Source organism: Antedon mediterranea, chromosome 3, assembly GCF_964355755.1.
Source record: "Antedon mediterranea chromosome 3, ecAntMedi1.1, whole genome shotgun sequence".
Classification (NCBI taxonomy): domain Eukaryota; kingdom Metazoa; phylum Echinodermata; class Crinoidea; order Comatulida; family Antedonidae; genus Antedon; species Antedon mediterranea.
The window spans coordinates 35,677,531-35,701,590 of NC_092672.1; the positions used below are offsets into that span (position 1 = coordinate 35,677,531).

General features: G+C 32.5%; 4 protein-coding genes across 5 annotated transcripts; 2 read left to right on the plus strand and 2 right to left on the minus strand.

The window, feature by feature from the left end:
- The first annotated feature begins 158 nt into the window (after positions 1-158).
- Positions 159-2,635, plus strand: LOC140045397 (thioredoxin domain-containing protein 17-like). Its single transcript, XM_072090261.1, has 4 exons — positions 159-399; positions 544-625; positions 773-854; positions 1,033-2,635. Exons 1-4 carry the CDS (start codon positions 255-257, stop codon positions 1,099-1,101), a joined length of 378 nt encoding a protein of 125 aa, XP_071946362.1. The 5' UTR covers positions 159-254; the 3' UTR covers positions 1,102-2,635.
- Positions 1,749-9,624, minus strand: LOC140045396 (nucleolar complex protein 4 homolog B-like). Its single transcript, XM_072090260.1, has 11 exons — positions 9,513-9,624; positions 8,771-8,971; positions 8,133-8,231; positions 7,192-7,362; positions 6,602-6,736; positions 5,827-5,989; positions 4,250-4,310; positions 3,823-3,933; positions 3,289-3,455; positions 2,629-2,816; positions 1,749-2,084 (listed from the first exon to the last, which is right to left on the minus strand). Exons 1-11 carry the CDS (start codon positions 9,621-9,623, stop codon positions 1,968-1,970), a joined length of 1,524 nt encoding a protein of 507 aa, XP_071946361.1. The 5' UTR covers position 9,624; the 3' UTR covers positions 1,749-1,967.
- Positions 9,625-14,415: 4,791 nt separating this feature from the next.
- Positions 14,416-18,252, minus strand: LOC140045399 (uncharacterized). Of its 2 annotated transcripts, none has more exons than XM_072090265.1 (2): positions 18,181-18,252; positions 14,416-15,555 (listed from the first exon to the last, which is right to left on the minus strand). In XM_072090265.1, the coding sequence occupies exon 2, from the start codon at positions 15,516-15,518 to the stop codon at positions 14,535-14,537; it is 984 nt and encodes a 327-aa protein (XP_071946366.1). In that variant the 5' UTR covers positions 15,519-15,555; positions 18,181-18,252; the 3' UTR covers positions 14,416-14,534. The 2 variants fall into 2 exon arrangements, with proteins under 2 accessions (XP_071946366.1, XP_071946365.1); XM_072090264.1 differs by lacking the exon at positions 18,181-18,252 and adding an exon at positions 16,756-16,823.
- On the plus strand, positions 17,538-24,004 carry LOC140045398 (uncharacterized). Its single transcript, XM_072090263.1, has 3 exons — positions 17,538-17,714; positions 18,019-18,973; positions 20,698-24,004. The coding sequence occupies exons 1-3, from the start codon at positions 17,556-17,558 to the stop codon at positions 20,826-20,828; spliced, it is 1,245 nt and encodes a 414-aa protein (XP_071946364.1). The 5' UTR covers positions 17,538-17,555; the 3' UTR covers positions 20,829-24,004.
- The last annotated feature ends 56 nt before the right edge of the window (positions 24,005-24,060 follow it).

Sequence of the window (24,060 nt, forward strand, 5' to 3'; positions counted from 1 at the left end):
TATAATTATTTTTAATTCGTGCCTGACGTATGAGCTGCTTTTGGTTTCTTCAAAGATCTTATATACTATACTTTGGTTTCTTCCAAATAAAAGTTGAGGGCGCTATTTTGGGACTTTCCCTTTTTGGTCATTTCGTTCTTCTTCTTCCCGATCTGCTGCTGCTGCTGTACGCGTGGAGTCCAAGCTAGTTAGCTAGGCCAAGTAGGTGCACCTAACTTAATAAATCTCAGCTGCTCTGATAACTGATATACACGATGGTTACTACTAGGACTGTTGAAGGAATAGAAAGCCTACTATCTACACTTGATGAGTACAAGTCTTCTCAAGATGTGTACGTGTTGTTTTGCGGAGGCATCGACCCAGCTACTGGTAAAAGTTGGTGCCCGGATTGCGTGACAGGTGAGGCTAGGACCGGAGAGCGTTTGCGGCGCAGCGAATGTTTTAAGCTTCGGGCCTAGTAGGCCTAGTTTCTGACACTCACTAGCCTAGAGGCTACTGCACTCCTGCTTATGTTCTAACCTCCAATCAATGTATCATTTTCAGCTGAACCAATTGTTGAAGAGGGATTGAAAAAGGCAGCTGAATGCAGCATTTTTATACACTGTAATGTTGGTGATCGATCATAGTAAGTTACAAAATTAACAATTCATTAGTCCCACTTTTCTTGAGCCGAACGATTCGTCTCCGATTCAACATGCTATACTTGTTATGTTATACTGTATTCTTAGCAGAATTATTGCATTTATGTTCTTTAAACGATGTCTATTTCTAGCTGGAAAGATCCTAACAATGAGTTTCGAAAACATCCAGAATTTAAACTTACAGCTGTGCCTACACTGTTAAAACATGGAACGGTAAGCGCGCCGTCTGGCATTAGTTATTTTCATAATTTTTATGTAAAGCTCTGTCTACGCTATATCGTTGGCTACAATCCGCCCCTCAGAGATGGAACAGTTCCGTATTGATATAATCTCCTTAAACTAGAAATATGTTATTTTATTGTTTTTTAAATTTATATTTTTTTTTTCGCAGCCGAATCGTTTAGTTGAAGATGAGTGTGCAAAGAAGGAACTAGTTGAAATGTTGTTTGAGGAAGATTGAAATAAAGTAGATGAACGATTCCAGTTTACACCAATTTTATAATTTACAAATACAAGTAATTACTCTGTGTATGTCAACAATTTAATTTGATATGTATAAGTAAATTAACTGCATTACATTATAAGATCTTTATTTAGTTTAGTAAATTTAGTTTTGTCCACCAGCTTACAAAAAAAAAGATTTGAAGTACTCGTTTTGGTTAACAGCTCTACTCGACGATACTGCAGTCTTTGCGGATAAGGACTTAATATCTGGTTTGTGTGTACTTTAAGAACCAGTATGTCTTTCGGAAGAAGACAACAGATGAATGACCGCAGCCGTTTGGTTTAAACTTCAGGCAAATGGAAGTTGTATTTATTTATCTTTGAGATGATTGTTTGTGTATAAAGCGCATTTTAAATACGAATATAATAATATTCTGTTAAATTTTAAAGATGTATTGTCCCCAAAACATGAAAAATGAAGATTAATTAAATTAGACTTTGAATAGGTTATTTTGTAGTTTTAATACAGTTAATCACTTCTGTAGAAAATGACAAAATAAATGGTTTAATCAACCAAAAACCCATGGCTGGCAGCCAATTTTACTTTTTTTAATTACAGTTTTTTTCAGGTAAATAATTTTTTAGATCAAATTTTTGGTCAAAGTGGATAAATATTATGTGACATTAAAATGGCATATTCAACAACAACATTTTAAATAGTTATTTTTTCAGGGGGACAATACATCTTTAAATGAATAAAATATTGATTGACTTCTCAATCTAGACTTGCACAGGATTCTCAAAGGCTTAGATAAACCAAGTTAATGGAAAGCCTCACCTTTTAATGCAGATCTCTTGTGTTACTGTTTTCAAACCTACAAATCATTCTAAAAGCCAGTAGTTGTTAAATTTATCCAGTTTGCCTGAAAACAATCCAGAGGGCGCTTCAAACTCCAGCGGGACATGCTTCACTTTCTTGTTGATTTCGGTTGTAAACATCTAAAAAGGGGAACATAAAAGAACACAAGAATGAAAAAATATAATTAATTTGATTATACTGTACTGTCTTTACTACTTTATAAAATCAGATTGTCTTCTACACTCGTTTCTGGGTTCGAATCGTAAAGCAATCATACTGTACTTAGAAATAATATTGTCCCCCTAAAAAACAATTTTTTTGTTGAATATGCCATTTTAATGTCACATAATAGTTATTCACTTTGACCAAAAACTGGATTGAAAAAAAATTATTTTCCTGAAAAAATGTAATTAAAAAAAAAAATTAAAAATACCTAAATTGTCTGTCAAACAATGGTTTTTGGTTAAAATTAACCGTTTCTTAAATAATTATTTTTTTTGATTTTTTTTAAACAGAAGTGAATAAATTTATTAAAACTGCGAAATGGCCTATTCAAAGTCTGATTTGTTTAATCTTTATTTTTGGGGACAATACATCTTTAATTATTATTGTGGTGACCCTATATGAATGACACTAATTCTGTAGAACCAGATTTACTTTTCTAAAAGGAATGTGTTTACAAACCTCATCATAAGAACTTTCATAAAAATCCGTTAAATCCCATTCAACTTTTGGAAATGGTCTTTCAATGCTGCCTGCTGTAGTGGCTACACTAGGAAGATAGTGATGCTTTAGTGTTTTTAACTCCCAGAGGGAGCTCGCTAATGCTCTGCATTTAGACGGGTCTGTCTCATCCGCCAGGAATGGGTCATCTGGTGAATATAAAATAATTTGTTGTCAGGGAACGATCCAGGATTTCCAGGAACGGGGGAGTGCTAACATAATAATAAGTTTTAATATCAAAAATAAATATCAAAAAGTAGTTCATAATTTTATTTTAGCGGTCTTTATAATTCGTCGGCTTAGAAAAGAAGATCCAAATTGGCATTTTAAGGAAATAAAACTTAATAGAAACTTTCTCATGTGATGCTTCCTCACAAATTTTAAGAAGATTCTTTTTTATCTTTAAATGTTGACGTTTTAGTTGTTTCGCCCAGGGGCGCTCAATTTAAAGCTTGCTTGCTGTGGCGTCCCTTTTCCACTTATATATTTCTTTTCTTGCATTATATTCATTATGTTACTCTGTATTTTGTTCTATTATTTGTGAAAATAAATATTATTATTTTATAAGTATTTTATATATAATAAAGTATTCACGCGATATGCAAATTAGAATGTACATACCTTTCATAGCTTCCGTGTCTCTTGCAATGAGTGTCTTACAAGTTGGATGACGCTTGATTAAGTTGCAAACAAACGGGACAACAAGCATCACAGCTGGTGGGGGCGCTGTCAGTGCTAAGCTCGACAATTTTTTAGCAAAGGCTGCAACTAAATATGCTGGTAAATGCCTATAAAGAAATAAATAATTGTATTTATTAAGCACTATTGAACTAGTTTGATAAAAAAAAAGTGTGCTCACAATATGGTAGTGATGCTTAAATATGGTAGTGATATGATATCATCATGTCCATATAAGGGCACATCACATTTTTTGATAGTGTAGACAGAGCTTTACTTTGCTGAATTTAGTAAACATTTACATTCAAAATTCACACAACCAAATGTACATTGGGTATATTTTAGGTTATAAGTCAAGAATCTTGCATTATTTTCAAATATATATTCAAATGGTACAGTAATACCGAGTGCAAAGATCAAATTAAGTATTGAACCAAATGAAGGCGTATATTGGAAGAATGTGAGCATAATACTTACGAAGACGAGAGGAAAAGGTTGGTCAGGTAAAAAAAACGTGCTTTGTATTTCACATGGAATATTGAAGGCTCCAGTAACGAGTACAGCTTCTTGTAAAACTCTGGATATTCTCTACAAAAAATATGATCAAAGAAATGTATCAAAAACATAAAATATTAAGTAAGTTCGCCCAGGTTTATCGGCAATAGCGTGCACAACACATGTGGGAAGGATTTGGGAGCAAACGTCACAACGCGTACGTACTTGATTTGTTGCTTGGACATACGTGTGATGATGTTTGCTACCAACTCTTCCCATTGCATTGCATTGTGAAATGAAGTTCCTTGCAAAATTTGTTTATTTGTGATAAATCTTACGTAAAGTGGAGGGGCATAACATCAGCATGAAATAAGAGTTTACAAATGATGATGAATGGTATGCTACTTACAGATTATGTTGAGTCATCAAGATGAAGATAGCATTTAGGGCCAATAGGCTAATAGCGCCACCTGTCAAAGAATAAAAATATAGAAATCTATTTGACCTATTATAGCAGAAACGATGGAGAGTCAAAATCCAACGGTATCGCGGATACGTCAACTTGTATCAGAGAGCCAGTGGCGTTATAGAGAGGCCCCTAGTATAGGAACCCTAAGTGGCACACCAACGCTGGATGCCTCGGGCGTTTTTAGCCTTTTTCGACATATTTTAATGCCGGTTTTCTTTCTCTGGGAACTGCTCCGGGCACTGCTCCGGGGCCCCTGGGTTAGCCAGCAAGCGCTCACAGCTGTGAGCTCTCACAACGGCTGTGAGCGCGAGAGAAACCCTGGAATCGACATGCTAATGTTTTCGTCCAGCAGTGTGGACAGACAATGGGTGATTATCTGCATTCTATATTTGGTGGGATTATTTTAAAGAATCGCTGATAAATAAAATGCCTGTAATGTTTACTTACCAATATTATATGATGCCGTTAAGAAATCTGTTAGCATAACTGGACTGCAATGTTTACTTACCAATATTATATGATGCCGTTAAGAAATCTGTTAGCATAACTGGACTGCAATGTTTACTTACCAATATTATATGATGCAGTTAAGAAATCTGTTAGCATAACTGGACCGCAATGTTTACTTACCAATATTATATGATGCCGTTAAGAAATCTGTTAGCATAACTGGACCGCAATGTTTACTTACCAATATTATATGATGCCGTTAAGAAATCTGTTAGCATAACTGGACTGCAATGTTTACTTACCAATATTATATGATGCCGTTAAGAAATCTGTTAGCATAACTGGACTGCAATGTTTACTTACCAATATTATATGATGCCGTTAAGAAATCTGTTAGCATAACTGGACTGCAATGTTTACTTACCAATATTATATGATGCTGTTAAGAAATCTGTCAGCATAACTGGACTGCAATGTTTACTTACCAATATTATATGATGCCGTTAAGAAATCTGTCAGCATAACTGGACTGCAATGATTACTTACCAATATTATATGATGCCGTTAAGAAATCTGTTAGCATAACTGAATTGAAATTTATATTTATACTGGGTAACCTCTTCAGTCAAAGACTGGTCTCCCAGAGGGCCCAGTTGGTGATCAGTGGCTGTGATGTACTAATACACCGGGGTAACCCCCTACTCGTCTCGAAAGATGTACTAGGTTCTTTAAAGTGCACACGAGCTAGATGTGTACACTGGACCTACGGTTTATAGTCCTTATCCGAGAAGACTCGTTCTACCACCAGAACCATGGAGTGAGTGAGCCTCGAACCCCTGCCGATGTTATGGCTACGTAATTACGGTTCCACTGTCTTAACCGCTCGGCCACTCACACTTAACCGCTCGGCCACTCACACTGGACTGGACTGCAATGTTTACTTACCAATATTATATGATGTCGTTAAGAAATCTGTTAGCATAACTGGACTGCAATGTTTACTTACCAATATTATATGATGCCGTTAAGAAATCTGTTAGCATAACTGGACTGCAATGTTTACTTACCAATATTATATGATGCCGTTAAGAAATCTGTCAGCATAACTGGACTGCTCATATGAGGAATAACCTTATCGTGCATCATAAACAGAACAGTTTTGTAGGTTTGGAGCGGGAGTGATAATAGAAGGAACGATAACCACGCATTTGAGAATGCTTTACGCTGCTCCTGCAAAAAACAAGACATATACTTATTTTATTTTTTTTATTTAAAACATAATTAGACAGGATAAAACCTATCTATGGTACTGGTCGTACTGGTTCAAATAACCGTCTCACAGAGACATCTGGTAGCCATTGACTTAAAGTTGGCATTTGGATGTGTTACTTTTAAATGTACAGTATGTTTTTGTCATGGCATTTTTTATCGGTATAGATATTGCACCTGTTTTACATATTGTCCTGTTTATTAGAGCAATAGATTAAAAACATTCATAAAAGAAAAGCTTAAAATAAAACTTTAAAACCACAATACAAAGACAGACAAGAATTACAATGTTAAAAAGATATGAAAAATAAAAGGGAAATATAAAATTAATTGTTTACAAATATAGTAATAGAATAGTCTAAAAAAAGAAAATTTCACATTTCATTTGTTGTTATGAGATTTGGATTTTTTGCTTGTTATGCAAATTCACACAACCTTTGACCCACCACTTGGGGTGGGGGGGAGAGAGGGTTATGGTTTGGGTAATGGAATATCAAATTGAACAGAATTGTACTGTAAAAGTTGTAACCTACAGCTGAAGAACACCAACAATTATCCCTCAGAGATTCTAACCTTTAATTGTGTTGCCCTAATTTCCTCATCATCAGGTGGCAGCGGAGTTAAGAAATTACTTAGACAGTCTTCTGTTGGCATGGTAACCTGTTCCAGTAAACAAAGTGTGTTCTTACAGAAAAGTTCTTCTTCCATCTATTGAGAAAAAAAAAAAAAATTCAAATAAATTTGATTCTCCCATGAACTATGGAATTATAACGATAGTGAATTATAATGGGGATGTGGTTGCGGACTAGTCCATTATGGTCCAGGAGTGTTATAGGAACTTTTACATTTCGTATCTAAGCCCTCCCTCTGGCTATTGTCGGTTTATCCAGGTAAGCTAGGCACGATATAGACACTGAATTATAATGAGGATTTTGGAAATGAATAGCAACCATGTCAAAATTATTATACTGCAATTAATGCAGTAAATAAAGTTAACCCGTTTATACAATGATTTAGAAAGTCTTTTGTTTGTTGTAATCATACACATAATTATTTTCAGTAACTGCCTCATAAAGTTCTATATTGAAATAAGCTGAAATCATGATATAAATTGTAGTTACTGCAGTAACTGCAGTAGAAAAGTTGACATGATGTCGAAATACCTTTTTCTGGGCAGCATCCAGTTTCTGTACTCTGCTGTTAGTTTCGCGAATCTTTCCACTTACAACTTCTAATGTATAAAATCTCATGTCATCATATTCTAAATATTCCTGGAACCTGTTCATCAAATGAGTGAAATCCTGCATACTTGATAAAAGGCACGTCAACAATTTCTGTAAAAACAATCCAACATGTAATTAATTGAGGTACATTGCAGAGATATAGCTAGAATCAAATATAAGGCATTTAAACATTGAAGGTTTTATACAAATCCTTCTTAAGTCCTGTTCAGACTACGGAGTTACACTTGTGTATTGTACGCTGAGTACAACTACATAGGTTTGAACCAGGAAAAGATTAGTGGAAGGCATAACTACACGGATCTGATCATACCCATAGCTAGAATAAAATATAAGGTTTTATACAAATCCCTCTAAAGGCATGTTCAGACTACGGAGTTATGCTTTTGTATCGTACTACTCCATAGGTCTGAACCTGGAAAGGATTAGTGGAAGGCATAACTACACAGATCTGATCATACCCATAGCTAGAATAAAATATAAGGCATTGAAGGTTTTATACAAATCCCTCAAAAGGTACCTGTTCAGACTACGGAGTTATGCCTTCGTATCGTACTACTCCATAGGTCTGAACCAGGAAAGGATTAGTGGAAGGCATAACTTCTTGGATCTGAACATACCCACAGCTAGAATAAAATAAGGCATTTAAACATTCAATCTTATATACAAATCTAAGTTAGACATTTCCATTCCATAATTTGGAATTTTACAAATTATTCCTTTTCAAATCAATTTCGAATCATTTTTTATATGTATATATTTTATATGTATTTATATGAATAAAGTAATTGGTGAATATATGCTTTCTCCTTGGAATTTATATTTAAAAAAATTAACGATGGTTTAAAAATAATGTACAGTACCTCTAAGGGTGACCTTGGAAAGAAATAACCTTGGTTCTGCTTCAATGGATTCCTAGACTCTGCCTCCAGAAGTTTTACAATGGTGCACATAGCAAGCTCCTGAGGAATGAAATAGATTATAATAATATGATGGTGTGGTTTTAATACTTTAGTGTATTTAGGGAGTTTAGCTAGAAAATTAGCATAAATATTTGGTAACATTTATAGAAAAGCAATTCAGTAGACTCTCTCTGTTAGTATTCTAGTGAGCATTTTGATTTTTGTCTGCAAACTAGATTCTAGGTAAAGTATGAAAGGCCAAATGTGCCAAAATGTCTATCTTTTTACCAATGTCAAATTGGCACCAAAAAGAGTACTGTAGTTTACAGAAAACTAAATCAACCCCACTATACTGTAACTCTATAAGTGAACGTCACTCTATAGAGGGCGTTTAGGGTGAGACCTCATGGGTTTAAAGATGGAGAGACCCATGTTTTAAATTCATGTTGGAACAACCCAATAAAGTTTTGTATTTATAGCTGGATATCAAGACTTTAGTGATTGATTACTACCACGATACGATCATAAGTTACAATACCATCCTTCCAGTCCCCATCGACCCCGACCCCCATTTCTCCTTCGCTTGTGCCATTCCTCACCTGTGTGATTGGTTTGCTATTTTTGTTTGCAATCACATCAATGAGACATTGAATGCAGTCCTTGTATCTATCTTGTAACCATTGTTTATATTTCTTATCCTCTTCATCTTCTTTAATAATCATCTCTTGTTTAGCAAGAAGCATGGTGAATATTCTACTGAGACCTTTAATGGCAGCTGTGACAATTGATTTATCTGCATCCTGTTGGTGTAAAAATTAAAAAACTACAATATTAGTAATTACCATTATTACTGGCAATAAACAAAACATTTTAAATTTCTTTCAATTTAAATTTATACTTCTTACTTTAAATGAAATTAGCCATACAGTAACAATTTAAATTTGTTTTAAAACACACACAATAATCGCATATACTACTTTCTATAGACCAGCTATTCATATTGCTCCTGCAAAATTCAGTTCCTTGATTCTTAAACAAAAACTTGATAAATAGTAAACACCCTAAAAATGTATATAATATTAAAAAGCATTGGTTTGGACTAATTGAGACGTTCTGGCTCACAAAGTGGGACGTTTCGACCCAATAGTAAGCCGATTTGTTAAACCCGAAATGGGCAGAATCGTCCCGGATTCAATTTTCCTGGGCCAGGTAGTACTACAGTACTTCTACTAATACTTAGTAATAATAGGCCTAGCTAAGCGCTAGTAGTAGGCCTGTCTAGCGGCCAAGTCTAGTTGCTATATATGCTCATTGTTGAATTTATTAAAGAAATACACTTACATGTGTCAACTTCAATATGTCTATTATACAATTTGAATTCTTCTTTCCAGATAATGACTGCTCTACTTTGCTTTTTATCCCTTTTAAAAGCTGTTTTTTTAAGTCGCACATTGCTTTACTGGGCGCAGCCATTTTACTTAATATGATACTTCAATTCTAAAACTGAGGGCGCAATTGTCAAACGAAATAGGGTATTGAAAAATATTATCATATATTAAATTTAAAAGGATATGCCTATCTGGTTTCAAATAAGCTTAATTTTAAATTTATTTTTAATATATTATATACATTTTAAAAAAAATTACTGTGTGTATTAAAAAGATATTCATTAAAATAATTACAAACAAAGTTTGAAAGGCTTATTATAGCTTGAGAACTCTATCAAATGAATCCATTCCAGATTTGGACCAAGACCTTGCATGCAAATTAAAAAACAACATTTTCTTTTCTACCAACAGTACTGGTATGTCAATGCCAGGTAAACAAACACAAGACAATTTTGATTTCTAATAAGCATCTATTCCTTTATTAAATTTCAAATGATACAAAAAAAATTATAAAAGAAATTAAGCAATAATCAAATGAATATTCATATTTTAAAATCAAAATAGTTATTTATGGTAAGCAGCTTTTTGATATCGTTGAAAGGTTAAAGTTCACTGTTAATTAATGGTATCTGTTAAGCCTTTTCACGTCTACACTATCAAACTTTATGTGACAAAAAATGTGATGTGCCCATATATAAACATGAGAGATGTCATATCTACCATATTTGGGCATATCACTATCATATTTGGACACATCACACTTTTTTTGTCAAATTAGTTTGATAGGTGTAGACAGAGCTTTACACATTCTATGATAAATTTAACAATCTATTTGAAATGCGTCATAGTACAAACATTCTGGTGTGAGTTCCACTTGGCACGAGCTACACAACATTTTAAAAATATTGATTTGTAATTATACTATAAAAAAAAACATTGACAGCTGTATATAATGACCTGGTTCTGTGGAAATATGTTTACATTATCATTTTGCATTAAAACATATGGTGTTTAAATGACATATCAAACATAACAGCATGGTATTGAATAGTTGGTATTACATACACAAACAATTATTATTGTTATTTCTACATTTACTGTAAAGAAATTGATTCATTATTCAACCTGCTTTTTTTCATGTATTTTTCAATTTTCATAAATATTATAAAAGACATATAGCACGTATCCACTGTAAAATGATCCATAGATTCTAGTATAAGCCCACCCATTAAATTTGGGGTAGTGATTTGTTCAGATATGAGCTCAACCACCTAAAAATTCCAGGTTTTAAGCTGCCACAATATGAGTTTGTAGTCAATGAAGATGAGGCTACGATATTCAAGATGCTCTAAACAAATTCTTGTTATTTTTTAAACATAAATTGATACATTATTAAATGTACATAAATATCAAATGATAAGTAATAATTAAAAAATCAAAATTAATAAGTCTTATGTTATCGGAAGTACAACCGATACATATACATTTTTCTTAAATCATACATTATTATATAAACAAACATACATTGATAAATTATTAAATGCACATAAATACCAATTATAAGTAATTAATTAAAAAATCAAAATTAATAAGTCTGATATTATCGGAAGTACAACTGATATATATAAATTTCATCAAGGTATTAAAATTGCACGTTAATTATTAAAAATAAATAATTGGTTTGAGGATTAATTAAGTACATTATCTTAATTACATGGATAAAGTATGAAATAAATAATAATCATATTTCAAATTATAAGATTAACCTTAATATTAATTTACATAGGAAGGACGAAAGACCGTACAGGATTAAGTACATGATAATTATATGCATGAGAATGAAATATATAATATATAAAAGTTGCATTCATAATTCTAATTTACAGGATAAATATTAACTATTAATAGACATAAATTTACAAGACAGTATTGAGTTCATTACTTATTAAATTTCGTACTTAAAAAGATCATTAATATTTTAATTACATGCATAATTGAAGTGTCTTAAATAATACAATATAGTTTTCAAGTAACTAATAAGTACACTACTTTTTATGGCTTCTTTAATGGGAAAAAATTATATTAATATTAACAGGGGCAGGGTGAGGATAGCACTATTTATTAATATTTTAATATCTATTTTTGAAAGAAATACTGGATCCGCTCGGATTAATTTAATATAACGCTATACTGTATGAATTAAATTTATACTTAAATAATAATCTTTTTTAATTAACCGATCTGTACACCAGTACTTTTCTAAATTCATACTGCACATAATAATTATAGATTTAATAATAAGTTTTATAATCCTTGCTTGTGCACTCACAAATTATTTAAAAATATTACACACACACTTGATTAGAAATTGACAGTACTACATAAGTAGTACTGATACTAAATTAGTGGTCCCTAGTTGGAGGCTTTAATATAGCACACAGCACACAGCAGTGAATTGAATCCTCTTTAATGGGACCACTATCTAGGTGAAAAAATGTGTTCAATATTATGTTTTTTAACAAAAAAATATCAACCATACGTGCACTTGACACACACAATTATTAATTCCTAGTAAAGTCTACCACAAAGCGGCCTTGTTTATTAGTATTATTCAGTTTGGAAATTAGCAATAGAGCATCGATCTTTCGTTTTATAATTAAGTGACAAATAATGAACACATTATACTTTGATCAGTTTCAACGAGGGACCTCTTCAAACTACCTTATTCTCAGACTGTATGGACAACATTCTGGAAGATGATAATACTAATGTACCAGGATTTGAAGTAATAATAATAATAATAATAATAAACTTTATTTAACAAATGTATCACATCAGCGGCACACATTTACAAGGCAATATAAAACAAAAAGAAAAGTAACATTTCATATTATTAATAGAACATACATATATTAATATCTCTATGAGTAGATTGACATATTTAATATTAATATATTCTGTATTTAATTTTAGCTATAAAAAAAATTGGGGAGGGAGGGTGGGGGGAGTGTGCACCGCTAATGACCCCCTGGATTTTTGTAATTATTCTTTCATTTTTATGATGAAAATTATAAAAAATCAATATAAAAAATACATAATTTTGAATTATATAAAATAAAATGTGTTTAAAAGTTTATTCCATGAAAATAACCATCTTTTAGACATTGTATTATTTCCTGGGAGTATTGTTAAATTTGATCATAGAGATTACAGCAGATTCAGTAAAAATAATCAAAATTAGATGATCTGTAATGTAGTCATCCACAATGATGAATAAGATTTAGAATGTGCATTATTTATATAATATTGGATATTGTATACATTGGAACTATGGGTTGTTGTATTAAACAAAGACATCAAACAGAGCAGCATACTATTTCCTCAATCAACCTTAGAAATAAAAACCTAAAAAATCCCCCAAATTATTTGTCTTATCATGACTGTACTTAGCTGATTTTTTTAGTTTAGGCAAATTTCATAAATTTCACAGTAACATAGGCACATCCGGCCTCAATGTTTTCTTGCATAGCTACTATAACCAAACATTTTCATCATATATATTTATATATACAGATACATGTACTGTAATTAAATACCTGCATCACTCTTTTTTATCTGTGTTTTGCTAGGAAAATTGATTGTTAATTTTTGTATTATTCTCTAGTTGTATTATAATTTTTGTAATGTATTATTGAAATGAAAGATTGAAAGAAAAACAAAATGTTCACAGTAACATAGGGACATCCCTCAATACAGCGTTACATGTGACATTTTTCACTATGTCTCCAAATAATCACTAATTTTGTGGGTTAAATTGGGGAGAGGAAACATCATATCACTGTCCATTATGTATATAATATTGGATATTGTGGGGTGAGGGGAGGAAACATCATCATATCACTGTCCATTATTTATAAAAATATTGGATATTGTGGGGGTCGGGGAAAGGAAACATCATCATATCACTTATTGTCTTAAGCGATTGAAGATAATACTACTTTTGACAACAAATGACAAATAGAAAGTATAATGCATTATTCATCGTATGGTTTGATGTCAAAAGTAGATTATCTTGGAATAATATTCATATAAAGCACACATAGTACATCAAAAACATTGGAACATTATTCAAATGTAATTACTCAGTTGATTAAAGTGTTGTAGAAAGGTAAATGGATGCAGAATGACAATTTTACACATTGGTGTTGTTTTTTTTCTGGAAAGGATTTAAGTAATTACGAAAAAAAAAGCAGATGAGGATAGAAATAAAAAGTGATTTTGGAAAGTTTACAAGGCTTTTAAAAAAAATTGATAAAAAAAAAATTCCACTAGCATTGCAAACTTTTGCCAAACAAGGAAGCAAATTAAAAAATGCACATAAAAGTTGAATTAAATACAGAAATTGACACCTTTTATAGAAAAGTAACTATTTAAAAAAAAATTACAACCAACAGCTACCTAAGTTTATGAATATTATGAATCTCATTAGCTAGGTTTGAAAGTTTCTATAAAATTGAAAAATCTGTCCATTGATAAGATAAATTCCAAGCTCTGATACAGAGAGTGGTGTTGATGATTATAAATAATAAATACTGGAAATAATTTTAGGCTGTCCTGAATTCATTCATACATACACACTACTGATGGTATACAGTTTACAATATAATCTATTTTAAGGTACAATTATTTTTAAAAGATTTGATGTAAATTTAAACAACAAAAGTTAATTTACAATATAATAAATTTTATTTTAAATTATTCTACTTATTGTTATTACACATTTTCTTGCTAATTTCAAATATAAATTGCATCTATCTATTAATTTTCTAGAAATTAATTTGTATTGTACAGAAATATTATGCTATAATCTACAATCATACATTATACTGTATAATAAATTTTCTTTTAATTATTTTACTTAATGCACAATGAATTTCTAAATCAAACTTTGCATGTTGAACCAAAAAAATAATATTTAAATTAATTTTTCTTCCTCAAAGCATTGCTTATCTTCTTGCTTGGTGTCTGATGGTAATTGGTTTAGATATCCCAGCGTCCTTATTGCTTGATACTGATCTGGGATCTCCATAAGAACGTTCAACGCAAACGCAGCTTCTGCATATTTTGATTTAGTATAAACTTCATGAAAATTTACAAACTGAAAATTATCAAATTTTCTCCTTGGTAGATTATCATCAAAATTGACAAGGTTGTGCCAGGGACCATCCCCAACGCCGATAACAACGATACTAATAGGGTACGACGATGCTTCAATGATCGCGTTTGCCGTTAAGTCTTCGTCTTTAACTTGGCCGTCTGTTATTATCAAAACTATATGGTACGACCGCTTTTCTTTTACTATACATATGGCTTTGCGTATAATAGGTGCAAAACTTGTTGGTCCTCCAAGAGCAACCTTCGACACCATTTCGTTGTAATATTCAAGCACCTCCATAAAACCGTTACATGGAGTACCGTTTGATTTGAAAGGGAACACGTTCTTGTCTTTAACTTTTGCATCTCCAAAACCGTATGCAGGGATTAAATGATCAGAATCAAAGTTTTCAAGGGTAGCACCGATACAAGCGATCACTTTTTGATACGGGTTAAACAATTTGCCGTTTACGAGTTCGTGAAGACAACGCGCATTGAACGTTTTCCGTCCTTGCCATTCGTTACTTGCGGTAAAATCCACGGCAATGATAATATCGCTTCTTTCCATTCCCGCTTTTTTAATAGCAAACGCGACTTCATCATAAGTTTTGAACTTATCTGCAAAAGCAGTAAACGTTTCGCATTCATTCTGCTTAAAACCGAGACTTTCAAATAAACTGGTCTCGGTGAATCTAGTTTCTCTTTTACTTGATATTTCATCGTGTTCTTTCTGATTCTTAGGCTGGTAGAAATGTATCAGGACAAGATAGAGAAAAAATCCTGTTAGAAATAAAAGAGCAGACATATTGACCAACTATCTCAATCATCGTCTGACTTACTACCTGAAAAGAGAATAAATTCTATTATTTCATATTACAGGTTAAAAAGATATCATTAATCCAAAATAATACCAAGGTTTATAGGTTTATGGCGTTGTTACCATGGAAACCTAAACTAAATGGTAATCTACTTGAATTTGTCTTGGCACTAATTGCTTCGTTTTTAATTTGAAAATTAACCAAGCTACGGCAAATATTGGTTTTGTAAATGATAGACGCGCTTAACAAATTTGGTTTCATTTCTGTGTTACACTTTCTTTTCGAAGTGAATATGCCTGCTTAATTTTTTAAGCCATGGAATTGGAAATTATGTATGTTCATATTTAAATTACCGGTTACCGGACTGCCAAATAAATAAGTTTGTGATTATTCGAATGGCATCATGTATTTAGTATTGTTAATCTGCATTTCTACAGACAGACTATATAATATGGTATGTTAGTGCTTTCCAGTTAAAGAAATCCTGGATCCGCCCCTGCTGGACCCGCCCCTCCTGGATCCGCCTCTCCTGAACCGCGCCCCCGCTAGGCCCGCCCCTGCTGGACATGCCTTTCCAGGACCCACCCCTCCTGGATCCGCCCTGTCCCCTGTAACCACATCCTTCCATGCTGTAACCAAGACACGTCAGTGCACTTAATCGACTGTAGGTACTAAATACACAACACAAAGCCATACTTACTACAAAGGTTAAGTTTATGCAAACATTTTAGTTCTGTGTCCATCACACTACTACGATAGAAAAACATATTGAAAATCAATTTACCAGCAGGTCACTCAATATATCAAGTCAATAGTCACACTAACTCTCTCAGGAACATCAGTTAGTTAGCGCAAACAATACACAGCAAAACCATTTTATTGTGTTAACAGTGTTCTAATTTTAGTGGTAAACGAAGTATTAAAACAAAAATCCACCAATTGATAAGATCTATATACTGGAGTATCCGGTATTATGTTTCTTCATCTTCATAGAGGAAGTAACTACAAGGCATATACCATAATTATGAATTAAATTCCTCCATCACCATCATAATATGGCTGTCCATCCATTCCATGCTTCAAATATTATAATCGGGACAACCATAAAATAGGAGCTGCATCTCTTTTTATAATTATCTTCACAAAATCGAACGTTAATTTACACACTGATTTGAAACGCGTATTTTTTTAAATAATTAAAAATGTAGGCCTATATATACTCACGGAACTATATTCCAAAATGCCGGATTATCAGGTGAATTGAAAGAGAATGCATCTCCGGTGCCTTCTTTGCTTACGATAGTGATAGTCTGATCTTATCTCAAAACATAAACAAGGCGGTAGATAACTTGCTTAGCATCCACCCGATAGAGGGCGGCAATATCATTTTTTAATTAAACAGATAACATTTTTCTTGCAATAATACAAATACTGTATATAAACAATAATTTTAATAATATAATATTTTATTATATAAGTTGTACCAATTAGGTAGGATTTATATTAATATTTAGTTTTCAATGGAACATTTTTTAATAATCAGTGAAGGTGGGGAGGGGGAAATTTAAATAGTAAAGAATTACAATATATAATAGTAAAATATGACAAATTAAAATTAATAAAATAATAGATAAATAGGCCATTTAAAACACAAACAAATAAAATTATTATAAAAGACAAAAGAATGCAACTAAGCTGTAGAGGTCTTAAAATAAACCGTTCAATTTAATTAATCTATACTTTTTTGTTTTAATTACAGGGGGATTTTTCAGTTAAATAATTTATTTGTCGATCCAATTTTTGGTCAGCGAAATAAATAACTATCCTGTGACATTAAAATATCATATTCAACAAAACAAATTGTTATAAAAAAGTTTTTTTAAGAGGACATAAATCTTAACACACACAAAAATTTTTTTTCGTTTGATAATACAGACAAAATTTAATGGGAATTGAGGGCGCTATACAATAAAGAACGGGGAAAATCAGAAAAATGAAAACACGTATCCAAGTTTTTCACAACTATGGAAATCTTTCTACAATTTATGGTATTTTATCTGTTTCTAGGGGTAACATGTATAGAATCGATACGAAAAGTTGAATCTAATCAGAAAAATGTACATCGTACTCATATTTTTAACAAGTTACACAAGGCAGACGTTAAACTTTTGTGGAATAAAGAGGTAAAGCCTAAAGGAGGCTAGGCCTACTAGCTGTTTACAGTTTACTCTCTTCAGCAGCAGCACTTCTACCTTGACAAACAGTCAACTACACAACAATGATTAGTCATGATTGAACTAGGCCTACTAGTAATACTTATTAATTACTAATGGCGTAGTAGGGCTAGCTAGAGTTGGCAGTAGGAAGGAAGTCTAAAGGAAAAAGAGTAAAATATTAATAGTGAATTTTATTGTATAAATTATCTTTCATTTATGACATGTATGATGGGAATCCTGTATGATGTGTACTCTACTTTTTTTTTTATAGATGTTGCAGCAAACGAAGAAACCAATACATTCCAACGCAATTAATACAAAAAATAGAGAAAGTACTACAAACTATTATTTTAATATTAACGAAAATTATGCTACACAAAAGCCTTTGAAGAATTTACGAAAAAGACAATTTTTTGGAGTTGGTTTTCCTTACCAAAGAAAGTTTAGAAAACTGGATTTTGAGGCTGACCATAAAAGAATATCAGGAAATGTTGTGTTACAAAATGCTGAGAAAAGTGGAAAAAAAAGAACAAACAGTAAACAAATTGAGAATCGACATCACATGGATAAAAGAGAGGTGCTTCCAGACTCTAAGGAAAATAAGAACGAAAACATACCTTCCATCAAACCACCTTCCGACAATCCATCAATGACCACAGTAAAAGAAGCTGAACATACAACCCCTACCATAAACAAACATTACAGTACATTATTGGATGTTAAACCTATAGCACATACAACAACACGTACAACAACACTAGATAAAACAACACAAAAAGAACCACATAAAACTCCACTACATAAAACAACAACACAAAAAGCACCACTTCTTAAAACAACACATATAACACCACATTTACACACTGAAATGAAAAGTAAATCTAGCAGAGCCATACGCAAGACATTACCCGTCACTGCTATTCCGCAACAAACCACGAAAAAAATCTTACATGGCGCCCCTACAGACGGTATCCACTCAAATGTGGAAGAGCTTCAAGAACGTAAGACCCAGTGTAAAGACGGACATTGCTTTTTGTCAAATGCCCCTGGATCCCGATTCAGTGATGGAACTTGGGCCGTTGCCAGTATGATGTTCATTTTATTGTTGTTGACGTTTTCTGTATTGTACACAGGCTTGTGGAAGAAAAGAAATAGTTTTATTTACGGATTTAAAAACAGAGATGATGGTGCTGCCTCTCAACAGTATAATAAAACTACCGTTTCTGGTAAATAACATTCAATTTTGATTTATAATTATTTTTCATACAAAATTCAGTCACAACACGGGTTAGTTGCTACAGTGTCTTGTCATGTAACCATGTACCTATAAATTAGATTTATTTATAGGTCCATGATGAAACCCAAAGCATGTTTTGTCACATGTGTGTGTTTGGCCAATCACAAGTCAGCATCTGATAAACACACAGTATACTAAAACAATATCCTTTTCTATCATCAATTGTACAATACATAGCATTTTATTGTATTACAAAAACATCAGCTGTTTATACATACGGTAGTCTATTCTGGCTCTGCTAATTTTTCTGGCTGTTTTACTTTATTGTTTTGATTTAGCTTTTCGCTTTTTTTTTGTATCTCCATTGGGATCCAGCCACTGATACCCACAACATTGTCATTTTTTCAGTGCTTATTTTATTTTGTATCTCCATTAAGATCCAGCCACTGATACCCACAGCATTGTCATTTTGTATCTCCATTGGGATCCAGCCACTGATACCCACAGCAGTGTCATTTTTTCAGTGCTTATTTTATTTTGTATCTCCATTAAGATCCAGCCACTGATACCCACAGCATTGTCATTTTTTCAGTGCTTTTTTTATTTTGTATCACCATTGAGATCCAGCCTCTGATACCCACAGCATTGTCATTTTTTCAGTGCTTATTTTATTTTGTATCTCCATTGAGATCCAGCCACTGATACCCACAGCATTGTCATTTTTTCAGTGCTTTTTTTATTTTGTATCACCATTGAGATCCAGCCTCTGATACCCACAGCATTGTCATTTTTTCAGTGCTTATTTTATTTTGTATCTCCATTGAGATCCAGCCACTGATACCCACAGCATTGTCATTTTTTCAGTGCTTTTTTTATTTTGTATCACCATTGAGATCCAGCCTCTGATACCCACAGCATTGTCATTTTTTCAGTGCTTATTTTATTTTGTATCTCCATTGAGATCCAGCCTCTGATACCCACAGCATTGTCATTTTTTCAGTGCTTATTTTATTTTGTATCTCCATTGAGATCCAGCCACTGATACCCACAGCATTGTCATTTTTTTTAGTAATTTACCTTTAGATTTTTAGTCCATTCTATTAACACAGGTTTTCATCACTACTCTTGCTCAACTGGCATTTAATACATAATTTGTTATACATAATAATACAGAAATTCATAGCATTCATACTTACAATTATTAAATACTGTATTGATTAAAGAACATGACGGCTGTGAAACCTAAGCCATCCTTTAAGGTCATTGGTGGCATAATAAGAACAAAAAGTAGCGGCAGCTGGTAACACATGCTATCTCACACCATGTTATAAAAATAACTATTGCGTTAAATAATATTTCAATGCTTTGAATTGAATGTAGTACATTTACAGATTATTTTGAGTGTTAAGATTATTCTTAATGAAAACCTTTCGTTGTTAACATTTTCTATTCGAATTATTATTATTATCTTTATGTGGATTTGAAAGGAAAAATTTTAATAAAAAAATAATAATTTATTTTTTGCTGTGGAAAGACACAATCCTACCTGAGTTTATAACAAAACATGGTACTATTACATTCATTCATCTTTTATTTCGGAATACCATGACACAATTATATCCATAGCAACAACAAAATAATCTAAAAACTCATAGGGGTTACATACAAGTAACTATTTTGCTTAAATACGTAAATTTTCTTTTTTTTTCTTAGATGTCCTCAGACGATTTAACGTAACAAAAAAGAAGGAAATGCTTCGGTTAAAACGCATGTTTGGTGGTAAATATAACAGATTACCGTTACACGAAGGCAGCGATATTGAAGAAGATGAAAACAGTGTGTAATGTTACAACACCAAGAGACTGCTTTAAAGGTCTGTCTACACTATCAACAAAATATGATGTGCCCATATATAGACATGATGATGTCAACACACTTTCTTTTTGTCAAACTAGTTGATAGTGCAAACAGAGCTTTAGCTATTAACATTTTAAATAATTCCGGTACCCAGGTCACACTGTTGGGTTAATCAGAATTTGGATGTTTTGATTTTCTATTCTCACTGTGAGAGTTGTATTACTCGGTGTGAAAGGGGGTGTACATAGTGTACAGATTGTGGTTTATAAAATACAAATGTTGTGATGTGTGAAGGAGATGTAGTGAATTGAACTATACTTATACAAATAATTTTACATAAAAATGAATCAAAATAAGACACAGTAAATTTAGTACAATATTTATATGACCTTTTTAATATTACTTAACGCTGTCTACACTATCATACTTGTGATGTGCCCATATATGGACATGATGATGTCATAGCACTACAATATTTAGGCATATCACTACCATATACCACTTTTTTTGTCAAACTAGTTTGATAGTGTAGACAGAGCTTAGGTGTAGGCTCTATATACTGTAAGTATGTGAGACAGCAAATGAAAGTATATGTATTTTATATGCTATGCCTTGTTGATTTCTGTAAATGAAGTACCATAATTTTATAAAATAAACAAAACTAAAAAGAGAGATCTGCCTTGATAGAGTGCCTTTGACAGATCAAATGACAAATTTGTTTAATATTTAAATATACCGTATACTGTTTATTTTTCAATTTATATGGACAAATATTTACACGATATACATTAATTTGATATACGTTAATTTGTATAGCTCCAGGTAGTATGTCTCTAGGGTTAAGTTTGATATGCTTATAATACAGTACATTGTTTTTAACAGTAAATGCTGATTATTAAATAGTGGGTATGATGATACTATACAGGTAGAACGATTTACATCAAAAACAAATAAGTATTACTACTAATTAGTATCAGTAAGATTGTTCTTCCAATGGAGTGCTATATTTAATTTTAAATCTCTGTCTACACTATCAAACTTTATGTAACAATCATCATGTCCATATGGGCATCACATTTTTTTTGACACAAAGTTTAACAGTGTAAACAGAGCTTAACAGAGGCTACTCTACTGAATATCTTTCAAAAGCATGTTTTAATGCTAAATTTAAAGTCTCATCTGAAATGTTGTTATAACTCTTTCGACTTCTGAGTCTGTCATTGTAAAGTGCAATCCTTACAATATTTATGTATATAGCAAATCTAGCACCGTATCTGACAGAGTATAATCACATCCTCGAGTATAATCCCACCCTCTCATTTAGGCTAAATTCAGATAAGAATTAATATAATCCACTGTAGTGTCAATCCAGATATAATCCCACCCCCAAATCTTCATTCATACTTTGTCATATACGGTAATTATAAAATGTTGAGACATATGAAACTTGATTATTAAAATACTGAAATAAATAAATTACGGTGCAGTAAAAACAAACTTTTGGGAAAAGATTTTTGAGAGTTGGTAGACATTGATATAATATCGATGATTTGTTTAAATATTATTATTTTGTAAGCATGAATACTTGTAGTAATCTATGTTTTGTTGAATTTTAAAATGAAAATAAGTAGCAATATTTTTTTGATAATTTGCTGTGAAGGCAAATATTTTTGTCTTTTAATTATTTTGTTTTTGTAATTAAAATAATTTACAATTGTGTGTACTATTATAAACCCCCACCCATCTTTTGTATGTTATTTTGTTATATTGTAATATATTGTTATTGTAATTTTAATGAATAAGTTCATAAGTTATAACTCTCCCAATGTTTAGCCTTAAAATACTGGTTTATCCTGGAAGGAGGAGGGAGGGTTGGTTAATGGAGTGTTGACAACGGTGGTGATATTAAGTTTTAATTTTAAAAAATTGTATAATTGCAATACATTTAATTTATTATAAAAATATAATAAAAAAACATTCACCTATGCTTTTTAATTTAATTTTGTGGTGGTTATTGTTTGTAAAAATATTTAAATTGATGTGTAAATATGAAAACATAATTTTGAATACTCAGTAATAAAAACAGTATTATATTAATACTAAATATATAAATATACCTGATTAAATTATAGTGTTAAATTTATGTTTTTTTGTCCAATTTAATTAAATGTGTTTATTTTTCTAAATTATATTTGTATAAATTACAATACAATAGCCTGTTGTACCAATGTCTTCTGATACATACAAGAGCGAATACAGTAGACCTCTATTAAGAGGACACCGTCAGGACCCAACAAAGTGTCCCTTTAATATGGGTGTCCTCTGAGTAGGGGTTGGCCGTAGTGTTAAAACATATATTGCATTTATTACACAGGAAAGCGTTCCCTGAATATAAGGGGTATCTACTTAGGGGTGTCTACTTAGGGGTGTGTCCCTGAATATGGGGGTATCTACTTAGGGGCGTGTCCCTGAATATGGGGGTATCTACTTAGGGGTGTGTCTCTGAATATGGGGGTATCTACTAAGGGGTGTGTCCCTGAATATAGGGGTATCTACTAAGGGGTGTGTCTCTGAATATGGGGGTATCTACTAAGGGGTGTGTCCCTGAATATGGGGGTATCTACTAAGGGGTGTGTCCCTTAATATGGGGATATCTACTTAGGGGTGTGTCCCTGAATATAGGGGTATCCACGTTGGGGTGTGTTCCCTGAATATAGGGGTATCCACTTAGGAGTGTGTCCCTGAATATAGGGATATCTACTAAGGGGTGTGTCACTGAATATGGGGGTATCCATGTTGGGGTGTGTCCCTGAATATAGGGGTATCCACGTTGGGGTGTGTTCCCTGAATTTAGGGGTATCTACTAAGGGGTGTGTCCCTGAATATAGGGATATCTACTTAGGGGTGTGTCCCTGAATATAGGGATATCTACTTAGGGGTGTGTCCCTGAATATAGGGGTATCCACGTTGGGGTGTGTTCCCTGAATATAGGGGTATCCACATTGGGGTGTGTTCCCTGAATATAGGGGTATCCACTTTGGGGTGTGTTCCCTGAATATAGGGGTATCCACCTTGGGGTGTCTCAGAGGAGATACAGTATGATATTAATCAATGTATAGTGTGTGATTGGCACTTCCTTTTTTATGCTCCAACAAAGTTTCTATGTAAAATGTTATATCTTGAATAAATAATCTTTTAATATCAATCTGTGCTATATAA

What these genes read in the sequence shown, in the direction of transcription:
- LOC140045397 (XM_072090261.1), top strand. Translation starts at nt 255, where the DNA reads ATGGTTACTACTAGGACTGTTGAAGGAATAGAAAGCCTACTATCTACA. An exon ending in AATGTTGGTGATCGATCATA is followed by an intron (nt 626 to 772) that starts GTAAGTTACAAA and finishes GTCTATTTCTAG; the next exon opens with CTGGAAAGATCCTAACAATG. An exon ending in CACTGTTAAAACATGGAACG is followed by an intron (nt 855 to 1,032) that starts GTAAGCGCGCCG and finishes TTTTTTTCGCAG; the next exon opens with CCGAATCGTTTAGTTGAAGA.
- LOC140045398 (XM_072090263.1), top strand. Translation starts at nt 17,556, where the DNA reads ATGGAAATCTTTCTACAATTTATGGTATTTTATCTGTTTCTAGGGGTA. An exon ending in AACTTTTGTGGAATAAAGAG is followed by an intron (nt 17,715 to 18,018) that starts GTAAAGCCTAAA and finishes TTTTTTTTATAG; the next exon opens with ATGTTGCAGCAAACGAAGAA. An exon ending in TAATAAAACTACCGTTTCTG is followed by an intron (nt 18,974 to 20,697) that starts GTAAATAACATT and finishes TTTTTTTCTTAG; the next exon opens with ATGTCCTCAGACGATTTAAC.
- LOC140045396 (XM_072090260.1), bottom strand. Translation starts at nt 9,623, where the DNA reads ATGTGCGACTTAAAAAAACAGCTTTTAAAAGGGATAAAAAGCAAAGTA. An exon ending in TGGATGCTGCCCAGAAAAAG is followed by an intron (nt 6,737 to 7,191) that starts GTATTTCGACAT and finishes TTTTCTCAATAG; the next exon opens with ATGGAAGAAGAACTTTTCTG. An exon ending in AACGGCATCATATAATATTG is followed by an intron (nt 4,311 to 5,826) that starts GTAAGTAAACAT and finishes ATTCTTTGACAG; the next exon opens with GTGGCGCTATTAGCCTATTG.
- LOC140045399 (XM_072090265.1), bottom strand. Translation starts at nt 15,518, where the DNA reads ATGTCTGCTCTTTTATTTCTAACAGGATTTTTTCTCTATCTTGTCCTG.